Below are 23,700 nucleotides of genomic sequence, written 5' to 3' on the forward strand. Positions count from 1 at the left end.
GGCCCGTTACAACGTGTCTTGTATTTGGCTTTCCAGACACTGGCAACCCTCGATTTCGAGCACTTCGTATCCCAGTTAAGCCTTGGACTATCCTTTCGTTTCGAGATGAAACGGGAAAGGGATCGAGGTCTCGATAAAGATCTTATTAACTCTGGTTAGAACGAGCCACGAAACGGCGCAACCCTCTATAATAAACAACGTTTCCATCATCCTTCGTTCCTTCTTCGGTCTTCTAGCTTCTTGTACCGGCATTATTTTACAAACGCCCGGTATTACATGGGAGTTCCGCCGTATCGTTTCAACAATACGTCTGTTGCTCAGATATTACGTTCTCGACCTCATGCCAAACTACATCGCTATATATTACCTACAATGGCGCGGAAGCACGATATACGTAGCTGCACGGCGCACGACGATTTAAAAGAAACAACACGACTGTTTACTCTGGTTAACTCCGCTACGCGCACGGGCAAAAACAATTTTTTGAACAAACATGGCACGTTACCGTGGAAAATACGGCCGGATTATTTTCTTCCGTGTAGGATTAATATTTAACACCCTCCGATATGAAAACGCTCCGATATCGCGTTACCGTCTTTCGAAATGTTTATACCGATCTCTCACGCTCGCTAATATCTATTACCATTCTCATCGGTGTTGTTAATAAGTTTTTTGCGAGCCGATGCAAATAGTAAAAATATCCGCGCCTACACCATCATTGTCGCACATCACGTTTTCAGCATTCTAATTAATGTCACCCGGTGGAAGTGGAGCAAAAAGGCAGACGGTCGCTGTAAAAAGCAATGACAATAATGTATTCTGGCTCGCTGGCCGGCATGGCGATCTCATCCAGCGTATCATTTTTCTCGGCACCCGGTACACTTTTATTTTGCTGACATGATTAATGGTCCCGACGGCTTAAGAAGCGGTAGACTCGAGATGTGGGAAGAAAGGCTGACCCGAAACGTCAAAATAATAATTCGGGGTATATGTCACGCGGAGGAAAGGGAGACGCGTACTGTTACGCGAAAGAGCTGAATTTTCCACGGCGAGACGGTTTTACAATTCCAGGCTTGACGTATACCCGAGCGACCGCGCTTTTTGCAAAAACGTGTACGCCACCGGATATTGCCGCGAACGTACGACGAATACACCGGGCCGCCAGGATTTATAGGCTTTTATTCGTTATTTGGAACGGATGCATATTGTTGCACTGGTTTCGCGCGACGTATGAATCAAATACGGAAAAAAAATGATAGTCCAGACGAAAGGGAAGAGCGTATCGTTCCGAGCGACAATTAACGCTCAAGTGTATCGAGACCTCGGAGCTCACAACTTCTTAGGTTCGGCAATTCGGTATTTATAGGCTTTTATTCGGTGTTAACTAACGACTGGTGAATATGAACGTGTCTACACCTAAGTTAATCATTTTCGAACGGGACACGATTTGCAAATGAATTATGAAAATAATCTACCAACTGAAAACGCTGCTCCCTCGCCGACAAACATATTTCCTTAGTTTTTATTAGGAAAATTGTGCTCTTTAAATTGAACAAAGAACTGCTTATCATACCAAACAATCGAATGCTTCTATGAACTTTCTGTATATTTTGTTCGGAATTAATACGTCCACAGGACTCGGTTGGCCCATATCCGCCGTCTATTGATGGTGCTTAAGCGACTCTAGGGTATTTTGTTTTTTAGCCAAAGTGTCGTTACACGTAGCCGAATTAAATGAACTCGTAATTTAAATTCTCGCGATGCCCTGGCAAACGCGATTCGCATTCTAGAGCAAATATTTCAATGTCCAGCCGCGAAAACGAACAAAAGTAGAGCCGCGCAACACGCGTTCCGACAATTTAATTTACTCGGAACTTGAATCGCGCCACAGACGAAGATTTAATGCGATAAAGCCTTTCTTGCGGGGCGGAACAGTTTCATTCTCTCGCAATAATTCGCGAAAATTAGATTGGATCATTCCTTTCGTGCAACGATTGCTACTCGATTTAGCATCAGATTTTTCTTTGCCCTGTTTACGATCATCGATGAAATTGTTGGAAGTAATTAAACTATCGTCGCAACTACAAGCGCTTGCTCTCGCAGTTAAGATTAATAACTCTGGGAAAGCGTCTTAGTTGATTTATCGTTTTTATACAAATTAATTAACCGCCATGTTACATGTTCTGACATTTTACATTAAATTTTATGGATCGATTATTGTAGACGTCTGCGACCTCGTTGTTTTACATCGAACACCGTCAACTACTTGATTGCAGAGAAAGTGTAAAATGTAACTAGGCGAAAGAAAAACTAACAAATTTCGGTTTTAAAGTAAAATAAAATCGCGAAGCCTCTTTATCCTGTATCGAAGTTGAACAATTACACTGCAACTTTCTTGGTCTCTCTTTACGTAGAAATTGGTTCGGTAACTGCTGCTTCGACGGCGAAATTGTTAATCCACTTTATCTGTAACGTTATGAGCGAGGACAAGACTGCTAAAAGCTTGCCAGAACTTTCGTCGTTAGGGCGTACAATGCGTAATACTGTATGCAAACTTAACGTTCACGTGAAACAAAAGAGCACCAAAGAAGAACAAGAAGCGGTGTTTACTTGTACGCCGCGCCGGCGCCGTCGCCGGGTCCCAGGCTTTCGTTGCTCGACATACATTTTTCCACGAAGTCAAGTACATTTGGGTATGCTTCCTTCTTCCTATCTTTGCGCCGTTAAACTCGATTGCCATTGAGGGAATAAGAGTACGTTCCACGGGAACGTGGACCGGAAAGCTCTAACAGGTAGCTCTGCGCCTGGATTTGTTTGAAATTGGAATACAAATCGGCAGCCAGAAACCTCGAGGCATTCTCGACACGTACACCTATTATGAACGCGCACTTTGAGTTTTATGGTCGTGAAATTTGAACAATGAGCGGGGGCTATTCCGCGACGCGGTAACCGTACGTTATGAACCGTTATTACGTGACATTAGTATTCAAGCAGTTGTACCATTTTTACGTTTTATATACCGTGGGGTGCATTCAACGTTTGAGCGATAGTAGTCAAGTAGCGCGGCTAACCAGCGGACCGTCAGGAAATATTAGTCGGATGAAATGAAATCAGTGCTATCAAATTTCTGCACGTAATGCGAATACCTGGCCGTTTAAATAATCCATGTGGGAGAGGGCACGGTACTCCTCGTAAGTAAGTAGGTTCGGGTAAACCCACTCTATACTGACGATACTGCTTAGAAAAAAGGTGTTCGTCATATTTTTCTATTCTATTCGTAAAAAAGAACGTTTCGAACACGATTGAACGGTATGCGGAGACTCGATTCGCGGATGCATGCAAATAGCTTAATCAGGCATGCGAATACGCTGCTGAGGAAATAAGGTCGATGTTGATAGTTTCCGACATTCGTGCCGATCGATCACAGTGGCGAGCAATTCGCGAAACGAGCTGCGAAGTGAAAACGTTAATCGACGTTCGCGTGATAAGTTCTCGTAGGCCGCCCGTGTCTCGTTCGCCTTTCTATCGCCGCACGTAAGAACTTTGATCTTCGCCAAGTGCACGGCTTTGAATTCGTACGAAAGCAATTTCCCTCGAATAGCCAAGTCCTCGTGTGCGAGATAACGCTAAGATCGATTCGTGCAACGTGCTTCTAAGCATCCATCGGGTGACTCGGAACAAGATTAATCGCGCGCATAATACGGACTTCCCTCTAAACACGCGAACCCGCGTCTCGTTTTTCAGCGACAAATTAGTTACGTGGTTGGACACTCTTCCCCCTTTTTCACTTGCAACGATGACGGGACAGATTCGGGGGAAAAGTTTGCATAATTCAACGCGTGAGAACGTTTTTACTATAAAAATCAAAACGCTGCAAGAGACGAGTGCAAGAGTATAAGCAAAAACATAACAGGCGTCAAGTTCTCGTGAACGTTGACAATGACCCTACGCAGAGATCACCTTTAATGCTGCTCCGTAATGACGTTTCTCCGCGTAAAATTGTGTAACGAGATTCCAGGATGGCGAAAGCCACGGGGAGTCTATGGGTGGAAGCTCCGGGAAGTAGGGAAACGACGCTAGGCCACGAGAAGAGTGGCGTAACGGGAAGAGGTCCCTGTAATGGAGGTTTATTGGCAATTAATCTTGTGGACCGGATGTGCCCGCTTCGCCGGCCACGATACACTTCCGTCTCGCAGAGCTACCGGTAAACCGTAGAGAGATGTATTGCATCGTCGCACGGAATCAAACGTACGTCCCCCTTTGCTCCCCCGACCCCTCTTCAAACCACCGTCGAGTGTTCGAGACTCATCCTGGATCGGCCAGGCCATTCTGTTGATACCGATACTCCTATACTCGCGTCTTTGTCCCGCGGGAGTCTATTGTCGCACGATATCCTCCATATTCTCTAGACACCCATCAATATGATCGAACGAACTCCAAGGCTGAAAGGATGCCGCGATCTTTCGTGACGTTGCTTGATCGGTGCATCGCATCGGAGAGATACGAGTGGATTGGGGATTGTATCTGGGAACTGTTATCGACGATGGGTCCGATCAAAATGTGCTGGTGCCGATGTTAATGAAATTTTGCAAGATTTGTTATAAAGGTAATAACTCTAATACCTCTGTTTGATATCGATTCAGATGCGTTGGATGCGAGTTGGATGCGAGTTCCATCAAAGAATACCGTCGTCATTTCGCCCAACAGAGAGAACACTGTAAATTCTGTACTCAAAATAAATATTTCCGCGCCCAATTAACCTGGTCGATTGTTTTCGTGTTTGCGACGCGAGTCTAGCTTTCAGAGTTTAGGATTAGCAGAAACATTCATATTTCCCGACGGCAGTCGCTCGAACCGGTATCAACGTTCCCCTTTAATCGACAATCCCCGCGAAGAGATGAAAAGAGAAGTGGATCGAAGCCAAGAGCACCGCACAGAGGTGTTGCCTCCGACTCTGCTTCGATCTCTGCAACCCCTTCTTCCTTCTCCCTTCTACTTTCCCCTGTGTCGGGCTGCGTCACCGCAACGAACCCTTTTCCACTCGAGAAGGTGAGTTTTCTTCGCTCGTCGTTAATGACCGCGTTCGTATTTATTCGACACCCCTCAAACTTGTTTTCATTGAACGTACACGCGAGCATCGAGACATCCACGCGCCTGCGAAGGAAGTGATTACTGGCGAGACCAGGGGCGATAACGTCTGCGTTGTTTAGGCTGGAAAAGTCTGGAGGGAATACGGAAAAATGGTCACAAATCATGTGCCATTGACAAAGGTAGTCTTCTTAAAAGGGGTGAAATGAAATTATAGAGTCCTAGGTGTTTACAAAAATACCTACAATTGAAATATTTTCAATCGTAGGCTTGTAAACAGCTAACCGGAAACAGTTATTTTGACTCGTTTCGCTTAAATGATTAAATCAATGTAAACGCCAGTTTTAAACGCAATTTACACCCTACTACCGGGAGACCAGGATTATTCATGTTATATTTACACCAATAGCTCTCCAATGCTCTCGGTTCATGTACCATCAGCAGCCAAATGCAGCTCGAATAATGTACATCCGGTTTAAATAACACAATATTTCCAGAACTGTATTTGGAAACTTGTGCTGTGAGCTGATCCATCAGTCGTGATCGAATTGGTTTGACTGTCCGGTATTATAATCGGATCAGTTCACGCTATTCCTAATTACAAAACTATGATACCGATCCTACACCTAAAACTATTTCCAGGAGAGTTCTCGAGGATAATTTTCACACATTTCATGCTCATCGTTCGATTAATGGCATAGGAGTTTGCCATTCTCAGTTTCAGCTTGGATGGTTAGCGCGTGCGGGTATATAAAGAAGTCGAAGCATTCATTAAATTATCGCAGAATAAACGACTACGTGTAATCCTAAATTGAAGGTTGACGCCGATTTACCGACACCATACCGCAAGATTTACTTGCGTGACTATCGCACTGTATCATTGTACGTATACACACGGATGCGCAGGCGAGATAAACGCAATACTTCGTGTCATCTGTCAGATTACACCAGATAACACTTGCTATACGTGTCGTGGTTGCAGTTTGTATTTATCAGAGCGGCAGGAAATGGAAGGAGCTTGGAATAGCAAGAGGGAAACTTAGGTACTCTGTTAAATTCGAGTTCCTTAAATGAAGAAAAGCTTGATCTCGGTAAAGTCTTTCAATGGAAATCAAATATCGCATACTTTTCTCTTGTAGTGTCGCAATCTCGCTCCGAACCATTGACAATTTGAGAAAATTGGAACTGTGGATCGAAACGGAGCACGGTTAAAGGAGAGCAATCGTAAGTGGCAGAAAACACCGCATGGAGGTAGAAGGCTCGACAAAAACCGGAACCAGCGCTGCCTTCCGGGGCATCCCCGTTCCTCTAGGATAGAGAGGAGGTGCCGCCAGGAACAGAAAGGTGGGCGGAGAAGTACAAGGCGGAAGACGAGTCTGGGTCGACGGTGGTATAGCGTTACGAGGCGAGAGAATTAGTGGGTGGTTCTCTACGCAGATAATTTGTGGCGTGCAATCCCGGCCCAGCCATCTAGCCAGATAGCTAAGGCGTAGCTATACCCGCTTCGTAGTAATTTACTCCCGCCCCCCTGGGGACTCCAGGATGAACGAGTACACTCGAAACCACCGCGGTTGATTGATCGAAGAAGAAGTATCACCCGACTTGATGCGGTCGCTTTAGAAGCAACGAAAATTACACCATAAGATTACAAATGTTTTGGTAAACGCAAGTACCAAGCCTCGAAAGTGATTTACTTTCATATTTTATTAACAATTTTCAAGGTATACCAGTTTTCCAATAATTGACCTCAACCTTTGGAGATTCCAGGATGAACGAGTACACATGGTCGATCGAAGATGAAGCCAGCTAAATACAGCCAAGCGATGACGATGACAGCGATACACAAGATCGCAAACGCTTCAGGAAACGCGGCTACCAAGCGCAAGGGTGATTTACCTGCGAGTCGTCCCTCTCGATGGTCTATTCCTCGCTTCTATACTCCTGACTGCACCTCCGCCATACTTGGTTGTGTAGAGTGTCACGATGTAATGAATGCAAGACGTCGACGTGGATGATGATGAACAGAGGTTTCAGAATGCAACTAAATATTCGGATTCGGTGGGAGGCTACGCTGTATGGGATCCGTTGTTGAGAGATGTCAGCGACATCCCTTGCGGTCTCCACGTCAACCAGCTAGTCGTGTTACCCGTTATGCTATAATGGTGTGCGCAGGTGAGGCCTCAGAGGGAGCCAAGTTTATGACGTGCGTTCCCTACCGAGTAGGAAAGAATATTCAACCCCTCGCAAGGGATTCCCACGCTTATGCAAATGACAAGCGTAGGGGGTTAGCAGTTAATTATTTTCATTGGCTAAATGTTATACATTATGATCGTAAAGCTCTTTTCGAAAAATCCTTCGTTTCAAAAATGTCGTAATATCGTTAATGTTCCGCGAGTTAAACGCAGAATACCAAACGCTCGCGTTAAGCGAGTACCAGATAAAATACTTGCAGCGAGGGAAGCTCAATTGTACACGTTCTTCGTTTAATTGTACACGGTAACACGACGCGAACGCGTTTACGTCGTTCGAAATCGCGGGGGTTGTCTGATAATATCCTTGACACACCGTACACCGCGAGCCGTTCTACATGTCCGGAATACTAATACCTTCCGCTCGAATTCCATACGAATTTTGTATTACACGGCATTACCGGTGAAATATCGGCGACGTTGCTCGTAAATCGAAAATGGTAATGGGACCCAGGAGCCGCCATTACCGCGAACAAGAAATCCCGCAAGGCGTTAGATTTATCCTGTTCCCGGTCAACGATGATACATTATCCTCGAGCGTCGTTAAGACTGCACGGGCAACCTATTATCGTTCTGTGACGTCTCATCAGGGAGCTGGGGCCCTTAGCGAGGCTCGTCCAACCGCTCTTGAAATCGTCTCCGTCGTCGGTGCGCACCGACTCTGTAATTGAGTGCGTCGGTTGAGCGGTTGCGACGATACGCGAAACATACTTACGGAGAACGCGTCCACACGTGAACCAACACAGGGGGTGGACCCTAGACGCACCGACGCCAGGCGTCGAGGAGCGTGGAGAATTTGCACCCACCCTGTGCCAACCGGTGAGTAACATTCCGTGGGTTCGCAGCTCGACGTTAACGCGCGCTAACGGCCACCCTGCTGGCTGCTCCGTGGAGACTCGAGCGATACAATCAGCCTTCGAATCCGGTTTCAAGGACCAATTAAGTTAACGACTCTTAACGACACTTTTGCCTACGTAATTGTTCGACTTTGGACTAGCCAGTGATATGGAACGGAAGGTTGCAGGTTACAGATATCTTAAACTCATAGTCCACTTTTACGCGAAACTACAGAAATCCTTGTCGATTCCTGTGTCGCCCACGCCATTCCGGTCCACGTCAACAGAGGAATCCGCCTCTCCCGCCTACAATTTGCCAGTTAGACCATTCACGGTCGCTTCGCCTGAACCGTGCAGCACGATATTACATTCATGTCCCGACTGCGTACGTCGCAGTCAACCAGGATTTAATATCGTGCGAAGGGGGCGTTGCGATATACGCGGCAGTCGGCAACCCTAACGCAGACGCGAGAACGTCACGCCGAGAAATGATACTTTTGCAGCTTCCCCGTAAATAAATATATCGCCGTGTTTGCAAATGAGATTTATCATTTGTTCTGCAATCGTCTCCGCGATCCTTGCTCGAACTAACACACAGCCTTGAACGAAACGCTACGGTTGGAACAAGGTAGGTTTCGACGATGCTCGACGAGAGCCAACCAAGCGGAGTTAAGCAGTCCTTCCGCGCACTAGAAACCGTAACGCCCCGTGGAAACGCGACTCGGACGAGTCGAGTGCGCACGTACGAGCCATGGAACGGAGACAAAGTTGTAGGCCAAGATGTCCGTAGGCGATCCCCAGCCCCCAAGCTACTACTGTCTTCTCTCGAGCACCGGTTAATTGGATACTGTGCAGCCGACACTCGTTTCTTTCTACGAGTCAACTTCTTCGTCCGCGCTCTTTTTTCCTGTTCCACCGCGTCTCCCTTTGTCTGTCCGCGAGGTCGTCACGCGCTCGAGGACCACCGATTGCCGCTGCGTTTGCGCGGAAAATCGCTAACCGCACGATAAGATCTGCGACAAATCGACTCGTCATCTAAATTTGTAGCTTCCATACAGATACACTGACTATTGTTTATCAAAAACTTGCAAACTATTCTACCAAATACCAACCATCTTCGTGTAACTTCATTCTCAGAGACTAATTGCCCGTCAGTTGAACTATTCCCTCTGACGCGTCGCCCTCAGCCGAAGGGCCGCGGCGAACAAAGAGAAGACAGAACACGCATTCTGGCAGAAAGTCACCATTAGCTACTGTCGCGCGAACTGCTTTACGCGGTGTTTCATGTCCCATTCACAGGGACGACGTCAAAAATAAGATTTCCATGGGCAAAAGGGAGAACGGCACAAAAAGCCCCAATAACGAGACAGTCGCTAATTCTTTGATGTCGGGGACGAACGGTGCTGCGTGGCACGGAAAAAGTCGCAAAAACTGTTTGATATCATCTTCGTTCCTTTGTTCCGTCGCGAAGTATAAAATTTACTACCGCGGGGGACTCGTTGGAGAGCACCGCTGCTAGACCCTGCGGATATAACTAATTACGTGCACTCAGTGGTGTCGTCACGCTACCTTTGTCAGGGACGCTTTATCTCTCTAGCGCGTCGGAATTTTCAGTCCACGGGACATTCCGCGTTTGCGCGCACCCCTGGGGATCCAGAAGCAGAAATAGTCTAACGACGTTATCGTTACCGACTGTTCTTCGTTTTCGTGGAAATCGCAGAATCGACGCGCCCGTCCGTACGCCCCACCGTTATCTAGAAGTGTCTCTCGTCGCGTTTCCCGGAGCATCGACAAATTTTATTAGACCCCGCTCGTCCGTATAATTGTTTGTCAGAGCCGTCGATCGAGGAGACCGCTTTAATTGCTTCGCGTTTGACGATCACCTGGGCGTCTCAAATGCGCAGCTGTGAGAAACGGTATTGCCCCGCCCACGCCTCGATATTACAATTATCAATCGATACCGTAAAATTATCAAACGAACAGAAAAAAGACAAGTACATTCCTCTAGGTTGCTTTAAAACTTACCTCGCATTAAATAAACAAATGTTCGAATAAAAATATGATTCATTCGTTTCAAAGAGCCCGGACAACGCTCTTCTAATTGCCAAGAACAATACACGCAGACGGCCCGGAAAATCTTAATTGCGGAATCTATTGTACGCGTCGAGAGAACGTTTAAGGAAGAGCTTTGCGAGGAAAGAAATTTATTATTAGCGTTAATTATCTACGGCTGGCCATTCTGCTGCGTAATCCTCGTTGCGATCTCGCGAGCCAAGTTGTCGCCAAATGAAATTTCGCGTGGAGAAGCGCCGCAGGTGCTCGAATGGTAACATAAATTGCGAGACGAACGCAGGTAACTGGCTATGGGAAGGGTCTTGTGAAAGAAAGAGGCGTCTATGAATTCGTGCTTGAATCTGTTAATCTGAATACACGCGTATAAAAGTACCCGTTTAAATCGTAAATTCGGGAGTCGTGCTTGAATCAACGCTCGAAGATGCTTTTCACGAGTGCACTCGCCGAGCTTTGATTCTTTTGCTGTTGTTTCGTACTCTCGACGTTTCTCTGTAGCTTCTCGCTTTACTGCGCGGTCTTTCAAACACCATCCTCGAATATTAAATTCTCTTCCGACTACTGATCGCTGTGCCGTGTCACAGGGCTGGTCTCGAGTCAGAGATTAGACACGATTAACTCTTTGTTCGAGTAAAACAGTTTTTCAAATATTTCGTGAGTCGAGAATCGTACACACAAAAGATTCGACAAACTGTTTATGCGCCAGTGCGTCATACGAGCGGTGCAAGAACGACAGAAAGAAGGAAAAGCGCGTGAAAGGAATAAAACCAGATCTTTCTCGCGGCAAGAATTTGTTCGCGGAGAATTTTTATTTCTGCCATAAAAGCTTTTACGGCGAATAAATTTTTCTCGTTGTATCGAACGAAATTTATTCATCCACCGGAAATTTACGCGTAACGATTCGACGCCTTACCCCTTCCGCCTTCTCCGCCTATCCACGATCCCGTGTAGACGGTATGATTTCCTTGCTAACTTCTGGTTTTCTTTTATCCTATACGCTCCTCCTGCGAATCGTGCAAGAATCAAAGACGTTAGTTCAAAGACTACTCATCTCTAGCTCCGACTACTTCCGTCTAAGAATCTCTCTACTTTAACAAGAAAAAAGGCGTTTTCTTATTTCCTGAAAAATCTTCATTTCTGGAGATGATGGGTTCTCGCGTGTACAGTCCTCGATTCTTCCGAGGCGGTTTGCACGGAGAAAGGGATCAGGTCCGATCTAGGTCACCTCGGTATTACGTCCCGTGGCATCCGCAGAACGTAATTTACGGGGCTGTCATTTAACAAGTGATTTTCGACGGGTTGAGACCCCCGTGACCCGGCATGCTCAATTTACGCTCGCGACACTCGTTAACGGGATACCAGTCGGACAAGAGACATCCCGGTGCAAAAGAAGAGAGTTTCACTTAGCGAGATACAAGCCTGACACCTTAAACTGATAAATGGACTGCGAAGGGGAACTTTCGTCGACGGCGGTGGAAGACGAGTTTCGCGACGTCTCTTTGTGGAAACTTCCCAACGGGCGAGAATTAATCGTCGTTGCGAAACCGGATCCGCGAATTTAGCGTACCCCAACGGATTATCCGGCGGCGATGAGCGAGCGCAAACTCGAACGCTCGATTCGATCGATCGACGAGGACAACGCCGTTCTCGAGTCGTCTTTCGCTCGTCTCGTCAACGTCTCGTAATCTCCGGGCATTTTGTGCTCGCAGCTCGCCACGAATACGCTCTGAATACAACGCCGCCGTGTAATTTATGAACAAACTTTGGCTACCAGTGCCGAGTAAACTTCAATTTTCTCGGCTCTCGCGGGACCGAGACCGGACAGCACGTAAATTTTTCGATTGCTTTTGTTGTTTCCACATCCGTGTCCTTCTCTTCTTGGAAGAATTCATGTTCTGGCCGCGAGGAACTCGCGCTTCTACAGCTTTACGTCTTTCAAGGGCGTAGTCTATGCGTAGTCTTACCACAAGTTTTGATTCGAGCTTGATGAAACATTATTACTACTCTTTTAGATAAATCATCTAAATATCGAAACACGATAGCGACAAAGTTTACGATACAGTGTTAGATCGCCCACAATTGGCGATCTTAATACGAGTGCGAATCGATAAACTTTGGACGCACAAAAGAAACGAAAGCCCATAACTTGAACAAACCTCTCGAAATGCGTCCATACGTTTCTATCGTCAATTCCGCCAAAAACCAATTTCAATTGGACGATCATTTATTTTCCTTTGGGTGATACCATTCTCTACCAAAGCTGAGCCGGTAAAAACTGGAATCCCCGTGAAAATTCACGAGGGCTTTGTTCGATACGCGAAACACTCGGAACACATTGAACCGGCTTCCAACGCGGGCTACTCGCTGTCATTAATATTTTACGCGAAACCATCGCGTTGTGCGCCGATAGAGGAGCTATAATAACATTGCGGGTCGCTGAAACGAGATACGTTAGATAGGCTTGCTACCACGTGAGATTAATAACTGTCCAACCATTTCAATGTCCCCGACGTCGTGTCTCTCCCAGACGTTTGCATTTTTGCGATGATAATATTATTTAAAGTGCTCCGAAAATAACGAAGCGATGAAATTCTACATTTTGAAATAACCAGCGTTAACTCGCGAGTTCTCCAAGTTTCTTTATCCTCTAATAACGAAGCAGTAGCCACGCGGGACCATCCGGTCTCATCAATATCGTCCGGGAGGGGAAGCAATTTCGCAAATCTTTCTAGGTCGAGCGATATTAACGGACGCTAGGAAAAACGAAATACCGTGCTCGAATTTCCACGACTTGCACCGTCATCCCCGAGACACGTGTCGGCCCGCAACGTGCGCATACGTATATGAGGCCAGCCACCGGCGAAATCGTCGAACAGAGACGTGACAATACCACCAGACGTAAAACTTTCTCGCTCGTATTAAGTTCACCGTAATATTTTTGTCTTTGTCTTCAACGCGTATGCCTAATCTTCGCGGCTACTATCCGCATCTAGACACTTTAGCAGGCGAGACGCCTAGAAAGTTAGTTTGTAGGCTCGAATGGTCGTTTATTTCGCGAAACGACGATACATCCGGCCAAATTATACATCTCATAAAGTATTCCGGGCTGGTTCCCAGAAGCCAGGCAGAGAGTATTTCGCATAATATCATCTCTAACCCCGCCAGGATCTCGCCGACCTCCGTCGATCCGCTCGGTTGGCCGCCGACGAAGAAAGGAGCGAGACCGTGGAAGGAAGGAAGGAAACCCGAAGCCTGGGAGCGGTATCAGCGGGGAAGAAAGAATAAATACGAGAGCAGAGTTCAAGGCGGAAACGCGACCGTCCCGATACGCTGATACAGCGGAACCGAACGAAAAGAACGAAACAATATTTCAATATGCTAAAATTATCGAGCGTCTTTTCCCGGCTCTCCGCTTCCTTTGCTAAGTAAAGCCGCCATTTTTTGCTCTCCGATTCTCCCATCGACGGATAACGAGCAACGTTTTTCCCAATGTACCCAAGTTTTTGCCGGGAAACTATTCTGCGAAAAAATATAGACTGAGCGATGAAAAGTTTGAATATACCGTACAAGTATTTAAACATTTTTCTTCGAGCCTCCTGCCTGCGAGTTTGCAACAACAACCCCCAAATGGGGAACACGATCGCGTTATCAGTTTCCGTGGTCATTCGTTGTCGAATAATGTCCCATCCACCATACGTGACAAACAGTCGCTCAAAAATGCGAATGCGGAATTGAAAACGGAGCACATTCTCCATCTCCTCGAATAATACAATAATTCTTCCGTGGATGGCGACGGAAGCGGCGTGGCCCGTTCCGGTGTATCCAGTGAAACGCGAATGGCCCTGGACCGAGGAGGAAGCGTATCGCGTCGTATCGAGATATTGAAATGGAGCGTTACATCGGGATCGGTTTTATTTTCCCGCTCGCGTAAACCACCAGGACATATTCCTTCGTAGCGACGCGATGGGTACCTGGGGTCCAGTCGATATCGTCAGTCTTCTGGGGAGATAGCGGAGTCGGATTCACCGGACACGTCCGGCGGACCGTAAAATCGAGTCGTATATTTCAGAATTTTTCGGCGTGCATCGGAAGCTGGCTCCCATCGCGTACGCCTTCCTCTTTATTTCGATCCCTTTCTCGTGGAAAACAGCGTGGCTTTCCAAACTGAACTTTCAGGACTACTCGATATCTCACCTAGCTTGGAAATGCCATTATCGTTCCAAGTCGTAACCAGGAATTCTAGACAGCTATGTATACGCGCTCGACTCTGTATCAGACTGTCATTCTTAACCCTGGTGTACATTGCAGAGTTGTGCTACGAACAATACAATACTTCGGAACGGAAATATCGTTCCGGGCATAGCCCAAAGAGGAGAATAATTAAAGTTAAATTCAATTCTATTCGTTGATTCGTTGATTTGCGCCACATTATAAATAGTATTAACGATGAATCTTTAAAAGAGAAGAGGAAACAGCCACGAGTAGAACGTTATTTATGTACGTAAATATCCTGTACGTTCCACTCATCGTTATGGATTTCCCACTTACCGAATGTTGTTCAATCCGATTACGTAAAGCGTATCGTAAAACAAAGTAAAAATAATTCACGCGAAACAGTGTTCACCGTGTCCACGTAAAAACTGCCGTGTTTCCCGTTTTCCGTGTATGGCTTTTGTATTTATCCGTCGCGCTGCTTCTGGGTGGACGACAATGGTATACAGTTTCCATGCTTCCAGAATCGGTATGAGTTTTGAAACATTGTAATCGTAAACCTGGGTACTGCTCGCGTAACATAAAGGACTTATGCGGATACTCACCTGACGTGGAAACAGGGATGAAAAGCTGCCGGATTATCCTGCGGTGAGAACTTGGGTAAAGCGCCGTGAAGGAGAGCGAGTCGTACAACCAACAGCACACCGAACTGTAAATAAAAGGAATCCTTTATTAACGCATATCCTGGAATGGTTTCTGACTCGCGTTTGCCCAGCAATTTTTCTATTTGGTTATGCTTCAAGCGTTGCAAGTGTATCGCCATCGCCACGCGAAAGCCGATATAACTAAACAATTTCTAGTTAATTCAAACTGTGTGATATTGTAACCTTACACTTGTACGAACATACTATTTTTGTGTTTCTATTTAGCCAACAAGGAATATTTGGATTTTTTGAAGCACCCTCGAGTACATTGAACGTAATTTCGCTTCCCGCTTTCTGCAAACACTCGAATGTTCTATGAGCTGTTTCCCTATTGCACCCTGGACTCCAAAACGCGAATTTTCTACCTAGCGTTTACACGGCTCGAAGGATGAATGAGAAGGAAACAAAAGAGAATCCAGATTGCGGAAAAGTCTCTTACATACAGCCTTTCCTGAAGACTCTCGACTGGATGACTCGCTACACTGCTAGAACCATTCGAAGCTTTCATTAGCCAGCTAGAGAAACGGAAAACAAGAAAGGAGGTTGCAAGCTGCAAATTTTACGCTGAACTTTACCGCCTGGCACGGTTGTACGCACTTAGTACAGCTCCATTTTATGCATCTAGAACTAAATTGCATAGAGGTTTGTTAGACGTTAGGTCCTAGTGACAGCTTATCAACTGTATCAAAGCCAGGGGCGTAAATTTTGACCAGCAGCAATACCTCTCCCTCCATTAACTAGCTAACCACGATGAAAGAGAACAATTTATTTCTCTAGCCTCAAGAAGATAGCAGTCGAGTCGTGTCGCGTTCACGCAGGTCAACGTGGACGTCCTCCAGCGCATTTCCGTCACGTTCCGACGCCGACGGCAGTTCGCTAACCCAATAGCCGTCCAGCCCGTCTCTCATTCCCAGACGAAGACCACTCTTTACGCCTTACCCTTCCACTTGATCGGAGAACCCTATCAACCCTTTCTCTTTCTGTCTTCGCCAGGATTCCTCTACAACTGAACGCGCCGAGTAGGTTCCGGAAGGGTTCGTGGACCGGACAATATCTGCCAATCCAAGGTATTCATATCTTCTTCGATCGTGCCATGACATCGGGAACACACGACGACCCTCCTCAAACCCGTCGCACGTGTGTACACACTACCTCCGATACACGACGCGGTCCTCAACGTCTCGTGTACACGACGTAGAACACCGCCTCTCGTTCTACCAGGACGTCTTTGCCCGTGCGGTGGAGGGTCGCTGGAATATTGTATTATGCCATGGGACCGTTCCGGTGACCCGTGGAACACGGGAGAACGAGACGGAAATTCAATTTCGGTAAATATCTGATGCGCACGAAACGTCAGAGTTGGCGGACCGCGCCGCCGCCGTACCCATACGGCCTGGAATTTCTCTCTTGTTAGCTATCCTGGTGGCACCCCAGAGTGGTATTATAACGGGAGCTAGACGCGACGGAGAATATATTTTTCACGGCGGAGCACGGTGTACGCATATTTTTATGCGGTCGGATCAGCCCACGGGATGCGCGTCTTATTTTTGCACCAGATGCCGCGAGACTTACGTTCCGTTTATGGCAGTAAGTTTTGTTCGGAGTGGAAAAACAGCGCCATGAAATATCTATTTAATATCATACAATTTTCATTTCTGCTTCGTCGATTCTATAAAATAAATGAATGCACTTTCACGTTTCCGAATCGGCAGCTGAGCAATTGACGGCTTAAACGTTCCCTCTGTTAGCGAGCTAAACCATTATCGAATGACGCGACACCGACGTGTTAACTTGACGTATGAAATTATAATTGTGCCCACCCACGGCCCGAAGATAATTCCAAACCCGGAGGTAAGATTTGAGCGGTAAACCAGTCGACTAACAACGGGCAAATTGATGTAGAATCAGTCAACAATGTGCGTCCGTAATGTATTGGCTTATCGATTACGGCTGTTACGTTACAAGCGACCATAACGTGCCTTCGGCTGCATCCGGAGGCTAATACTGCGCGACCAAAGCAAACAGACACTTCCATCTAACTGATAATTCGTTCAATGAGAGCAAAGTTCCGATGATGAAAGTTGCTCCAAAGGCTGACAATTACTTTAGTATGTTTCAAGCCTTAAAGTAAAACTCTTCGTTTTTGAAATGCAGCGCATCTGTCGAGGGAAAAGAATGTTAAATAACTCTCTCGTAAAGGACATATCTTGAACCGCGTAAGTGGCAATAGGTAACAAGAACGAGGAGGGTGTAGAGGGAGCGAAGTGTGCGTGGGACCCTGCACGAGGGTTGTGCTCGCACGACTCCCTCGTTTCTTGACATAAATTAGCATAACTCGGATTCGTGTTCGGTCAAACTACATTCCGTGCGCACCCTTGGTTTCCTATCAGCTTCGTGATACTTTATACGTTTCCATTATTTTCCATGTACGACACTAATTTGCGAAACAACCAATCCTTAAGTAATATAAAATGCTATATCATGTACGACAGTCATGTCGAGTATGTACGTTTCACGATGATTTATAATCAATGTTACTCCGGCCTGTATCGCTCGATACAGTCGTTAATTAAATCAATGAATCTTTAATAAAGCTCGCCGCCTCAAACACCGACTGTTACGCATAATTTATGACGTACGGATCGTTGTACGGTCGTTACATTGTCTTAATTAAAACTAATTAATCACTTGCGCAATGCACTTTGTTATTAATTAGCAACGGCGCGATTTGGAATAATGATGTTTACCACGGTGTCGCGGAAGCTTCTTGAATCAATATGAACTTAGACGGTTCCCGTTGATTTAGGGAAGCTTGCGAGCAGCATTGCGGAGGCAGTATGAATAACTTGGCGTGTATTCAATAGGTTTAACAATTATTTCCGCGAGTATGTAGCTCAAATTAATTTGCCCAACTTCGCTTCGAAGTTTCGTTACTATCTACGTTTCTTGGCGCATCGAGATATCCACAATAGTTCTATTCTGCCTTATTTCCAATACTTCATAACGTTACCACGCGCATTCCAATAAATTCTCTTATTTCCGTTATAGACACGCCTTCGCCGACAAACGACTCCATTGAAGACAGGCCAACAAGCACAAGTTTACGTCAGAAAACGGCGCTCTTCCGTATAGAAATAACTTGGTTGTTAAGTTCAAGCCAACCCCCTCCGGTTCCGGTCTCGTATTTCATCGTTGGTCTCTTAAAAGTACGACCATCTAACATCGCGATAACGCGGCCTAGGCAGTTTCCGTGGTTGCCTAACAATTCGGCGGAACGCAGTTTATTTTCCGCCATCGTAAAAGGAAACTCTCCGCGACGAGTGTATCTGCGTTAACGATCGTTAAACATACTTAAGGCCTGAGTTGCGGCGAACTCCAGCGACCAGCAACTACTGGTCGATGATAAAAAAAAAAAAAAAAAAAAAAGGAGAAGAAGATATCGGTCGTTAAGAATTAACGACGCGGATCTTGAGGCTGTTCGCGAATAGCTCAAGACACAGCTTGGGATTTTCTTGACGGTTGGAAACTCTTGTTCGACGCGACGTTAAATCTTTAAACGCGATTTGTAAGTTGTATGCTCGAACAATTGGATGTGTACAGTTGTCATTTAAATCAGTGTTCCCCCTATTGAAGTGTGGATGTTCCCTAATGCATCAGTCAATCGTGCGTGGAAGCCCTGCGCTATTTTCGGAAGAACGAGCGACGCGGTACACCTTAACAGGTTTGTCGTTATTGTATTACCGACAATGTCTACACTTCCATCGGGTAGAAACGAATCGAGCGGTAGGGAAAAGTCGACAGATCCATTTATCCATTTATCCTCGTTGAAACCGGATCGCCTTCGCTCTCGAGACACCGTCCAGGAAATTCCGGGCCATGCGCGACGGAACGATAATAAAATTGAAATTGCGTGCTGGCAATCGATGCCACCGAGCTCGAAAACATTCTCAACTTGATATACGTTCGTACTGTTTCCGCGGAATTATGGTCGGGGGTCGTTTACACGGGCAGTGATGGCGGCAAACGGCCGGAATAAATACGAACGTAGGTTTTGTTCGACGCGCTTTGAAAATTCGCGAAAGTTTCTTCGTTACGGTCGATCGCAGCGAGACTGGTTCGCCCCAACCGTTTCCGTTTCACGCTTTGTTTCGCGACGCACAATGGCTTTTACGTGGCATTAACGGTCGTCGAACGCGATGGGATACGGATTTGCGTGAAAACGCGACGTAAAGATTCGCGGTATTTATAGTAGTCCATAGAAATATGATATTAACTCACCGAAACGAGTAGAGCCGCAGCACGTCGAGAAAAGTGTCTCGAATCGTCGTTCCATCTTGCCTCGAAAATAGATCTGGAATATTGCATTTATTACGTTTATTTACCAGCTGGTCGTAATATTTAACGCTTTATTTAGATTGAAATGACTTCGTTATGCAAATCCACCGCATACAAATCTTACTTTCAGCGCGCAGGCGCGCAAACGAGCACTCAGAGGATATTCGCATTTTACGTTTCGAGGGGTCGCGTCGGTTATGCGATTTTATATCCTACTTTTAAAGGTGCTTTAAGTCCGCAGTCGCGACGCGATCCGAAAGGATAATTCACCCCGCGCTCATTCCGCGAGTTCGTCGTCAATTTTGAATAGTCTGTTCCGCGAAACGCGGCAAGTTTATGACCGTCAATTGAATGTGCTTTATTTGTTGCGCTCTCGGAGAAAGTAAAGATTTTCATTGTTCCCGACATCCGAAGGAGGTTGCGAGCACGAAATTGCTATTGAAGTTGCGCGGAATAAAGTATGAGAGGTTTGTCGAGACTGCCAAGTCGTCGCGAAGTAAAGTTCAAATAAACATTCACGACGCGACGAGCTTGCCCCATATAATAAGTATACCGAGTGATTCGAGAACTTGGACAATGGCGACTCTTTTCTAAGAGAGAATAAATACGTGTATCCTCCAGGGTCGCAACTATGCCTCGAACGTTGCTAAAGTCTCATTATAAACAAACGAACCTCGACAAGGACAGTCGCGTAAAGTTGGGAGTCGCGACGGTACGACTCACCGTCAGACATTGTAGCTTCTTATTTCGTAATTTATTAGCGGAAGGCACGTGTCGCGTTTCCAAACTGTTCTACGACCTGGACGCTTAAACGCTTACCTCTTGATTGAATGCCAGGAGCGACAGAGGTCGTAAAGAAGGTTTAGAGGCAAAACAGTAATGCCGGTTTCCTTGGCTAACATCGACAGCGCCCCGAGGCACACACTGCTCCACACGTAAGCCGTCTGCTGCCTGGAACAGAAGCAAATCCGAAAGATTTCATTTAATGCGGTTCGCTGTTACGGTCATTGTTGCCAGAACAACAGTTTACACTTGTTGTCCTGGCCACTAAAGCCTCATAACTGGAAAAAAGAGTGAGGTTTCCAACGCGTTGTTTCAACGCAAAGATACACGGTCTGGATCAGAGTTTTGGCTGCAAGTTCAAGGAGTTAACACGGTGATAGAAGGGATAAGACTGATTCAACTATCAATAAAAATCACGATCAGTCGACGTAATTCTATGTATACGTGAAAAAATTAAACGAGTATTACCAATTGAAAAGATGTAAAAAAAAAAAAAAACTGTGAAGAACATAGACTAAGAACTCTTGGAGCGACGAGAAAAGCCAATTACCGTTTTGCATATTGAGCAGGTGTCGGTCAAAGGAAAGGCAAAGATTGGCGCGCGTCGGGCACGCGAGCCCCGCACGATCGTCCCGATTACGATGGCTCGTAATTTCGTTTTATGGACGGCTGGAAAAAGGAATACGCGATAAAACGGGCCAGTTTTGCGATCGATCGAAACGAAACGCACGCATCGGTCGAGCGAGGAACGATTTAATCGTCGTGCGCCGGGTCGCTGGTTGTGTTGGATCGTTTGAAACCCAAGTCGAGCAGCTGGATCGCGTCACGAACGAAAAATCGCCCGACGCTTCCGGGTTTGCAACGGCCGTGCGCACAGATAAATATTTCGTCGGACGAGGTAAGAGCTTTATTAAATTATGCATGCGATGCAGGCTGCGCAGTGCGTGCCGCAGTTTTATTTGCGCAGAGTAGAAGCCCCACCCGCACGGGACGAACCGTGGATACTGTTATGGGCTTATATGCGCAGCTGGATCCTCAACGCGAACATCCGATTCGATACGAATTTTTTTTTTTTTTTAATTGAGATATCAATATTTCTCGATAATTTCTATTTTTAGCTTTTTTGCAAGCGAATAAAACGTAATGGTTCAACTACAAAAAGTTCATAAAATCGAACTTTCGTTCAGCGTCCATCTCAGTACGATCCCTCGAGTCAGAGTTTTGATTTGTTTGGATGATAAATCAACTTTTTTATAGATAATATATTGTAATAGCTTCAGATCGAAAAGTTACGTCGCTAGAGTTTTACGACGATACTCGACGATTTAAAAATCTTATCGCCTTTTGAAGAAAACACCATACAGATAAAGAATTTTAGCTTGGAACGGTTACTACTCGACGCGAAAATTGCAAAATGAATTACACAGAGAAAATATCAACAAAATTTGCAAATAGTAGTGGAAAATAAGGATTAAAGGTAGTGTAGGAACTTCTAGCGCACTCTGTATGTAACTCTGCGATGTCAAAGTCAGTGGTTCTCGGCAACAGCTGTCAAGTAGCCAACTGAAGTGCCTTGTCTGAAGGAGTTCTTCGATCCATGCATATGAAATACGGTACTTGAAACGTTTGAAGATCGTTGCATGACAAGGTATGTTAATTGCTATATTCTTCATTTTTTCTTACTTTGTAATTGAACATTTATTACGTGCAACGGAGACGTTCGAGTCACTACCATATTTAAAAACTATTCAAAACTGTTAAAAATATTGTAGTGTCCGCGCCTCCCATACCCAACAATAAGGAGTCGAATAAGAACACGAAACGTAGGGTACGGGATTGGTCGCGTAGGTGAAGCGGTCGACTCTGTGGATCCGAGGATCGTGGCTTCGAATCCCCGTGCCTTATTTTTCGTTTAGACTCCTACAATATAAACTGATTTGGCCCTGTTTACAACTGACTTTTCTCTAATACTTTAAATCGATTAATTGACCAATTGAAAAATGGTGTGGATGATCGATGATTTCTGGTCTGTAGAGTTTGATGGAAAAAGTGGGAACGTAATGGAGAGTAAGTCATTGCGAATAGGGAACGAACAAATTGATACTCTTTCTTGCTTTGTCATGCGTAAAACAAATTGGATCAGGAACGATCGAATATGAGTTCGAGACCGATGGATGACTGAGTGGAGTGATGTATCAAACGGATGTGCTGATTACTTTCGGAAATGCTTTGTCACGCATGGGCGAACGTCTGCTTGTTATTGAACACCTTTTGATAAGTGTAAGGGAGATAAATTTGAAATTCCAGCGACCATCATTATGGATAATAAATATGGAATAATTGCTTAGAGATAGAGTAGTGAACAAATAATTATTATTATTTATTATTTAAATTTATCGTTTACTCTTATTCTTCTATCGTTAAAGGAGATTAAGACATTTTAAAAGAGACCCAGTTTATATTCCAAGATTCTTAGACTGCTAAATTCAGAACGCAACCCCCTTGGGTTTCTATTAAAATTTCGTTTGACTTTAAGTTGGAGACATCTTTTGCATATCATCAGTGCTGAAAACGTTTGAATTGAAAAGGTGCTTCCAGAGTTAATAACGTATTTTGAATAAGTTCGGCTAACGAGCTTGGTTACATGTTAAATAAAGTTGACCGAGATTTCCATCTTTTCACGAACGAATCAACATTTTTCAAATATTCGCCTTCGAACAACGGAGAAAATTCTTAACTTTTATACAAAGCTACCAAAAGGTCATTTTATTCTGAGAGTATTTCATGAATTCTCTTCTTACATTTCAAGCTGAATTAAACAACGATTTGAATTCTCTTTCACGTTTACATTTTTTACGGTAATTACATCGCAATTTCTCCGTTTGGTTCTCTCAAATTTGCTGGTTTCAGCTGCCTTCGGAGCAGAGAAATTTATGAAATTATTCGGTACGCTTTTGTAACGCCAAACAACGCCAAATATTCCCAGCGTTGAGTGTTTTCCACGGTTTTCATTTGCGATGCATTTACTCGTCCATATTGTAAAAGTTTAACGTTACGATGGAGGAAGCACTGGACAGCTTATGAATTCAACATTCAATTTAGAAATCCCATTCGCTTTCCTTCCATCCGGTTGACAAATTTTATGGTTTCTTCTTAGTCGACTATTTATTTAATTTCCACAACGAAGGTTTCAATTTGGAATCTTCTGTTCGGTAAATTTTACACACTTCGACCATAGAAAATATCACAATGCGTATGAATCGTTCAAGTTAAGTTTAAGTCATATCTGAACAATCGACTCGGAGGATAAACTTTGTTTTCTTTCATTCCTTCGTGGTCCATCGAAGACAAAACAGCTCTCGAAAAACAATTTTCACCCTTGACACGGCAGCCTGATCGTGTTTCCTGCTGCGTACATTAATC

At 45.2% G+C, this 23,700-nt stretch overlaps 1 protein-coding gene across 1 annotated transcript in view; it reads right to left on the reverse strand.

Annotated features, from left to right (window-relative positions):
• The window catches only part of LOC128885298 (protein O-mannosyl-transferase TMTC1-like), a 152,811-nt gene that overhangs the window by 38,803 nt on the left and 90,308 nt on the right, over nucleotides 1-23,700 (reverse strand). The window contains exons 4-6 of the mRNA XM_054139278.1: nucleotides 20,314-20,445; nucleotides 19,438-19,510; nucleotides 15,061-15,164 (exon numbers count right to left, since the gene is read on the reverse strand). Of these exons, the coding sequence (XP_053995253.1) occupies nucleotides 15,061-15,164; nucleotides 19,438-19,510; nucleotides 20,314-20,445 (309 nt within the window). The remainder of the gene's footprint in view (nucleotides 1-15,060; nucleotides 15,165-19,437; nucleotides 19,511-20,313; nucleotides 20,446-23,700) is intronic.

This window comes from Hylaeus anthracinus, unplaced genomic scaffold (assembly GCF_026225885.1).
Source record: "Hylaeus anthracinus isolate JK02 unplaced genomic scaffold, UHH_iyHylAnth1.0_haploid 11981, whole genome shotgun sequence".
In the NCBI taxonomy this organism is placed as follows: domain Eukaryota; kingdom Metazoa; phylum Arthropoda; class Insecta; order Hymenoptera; family Colletidae; genus Hylaeus; species Hylaeus anthracinus.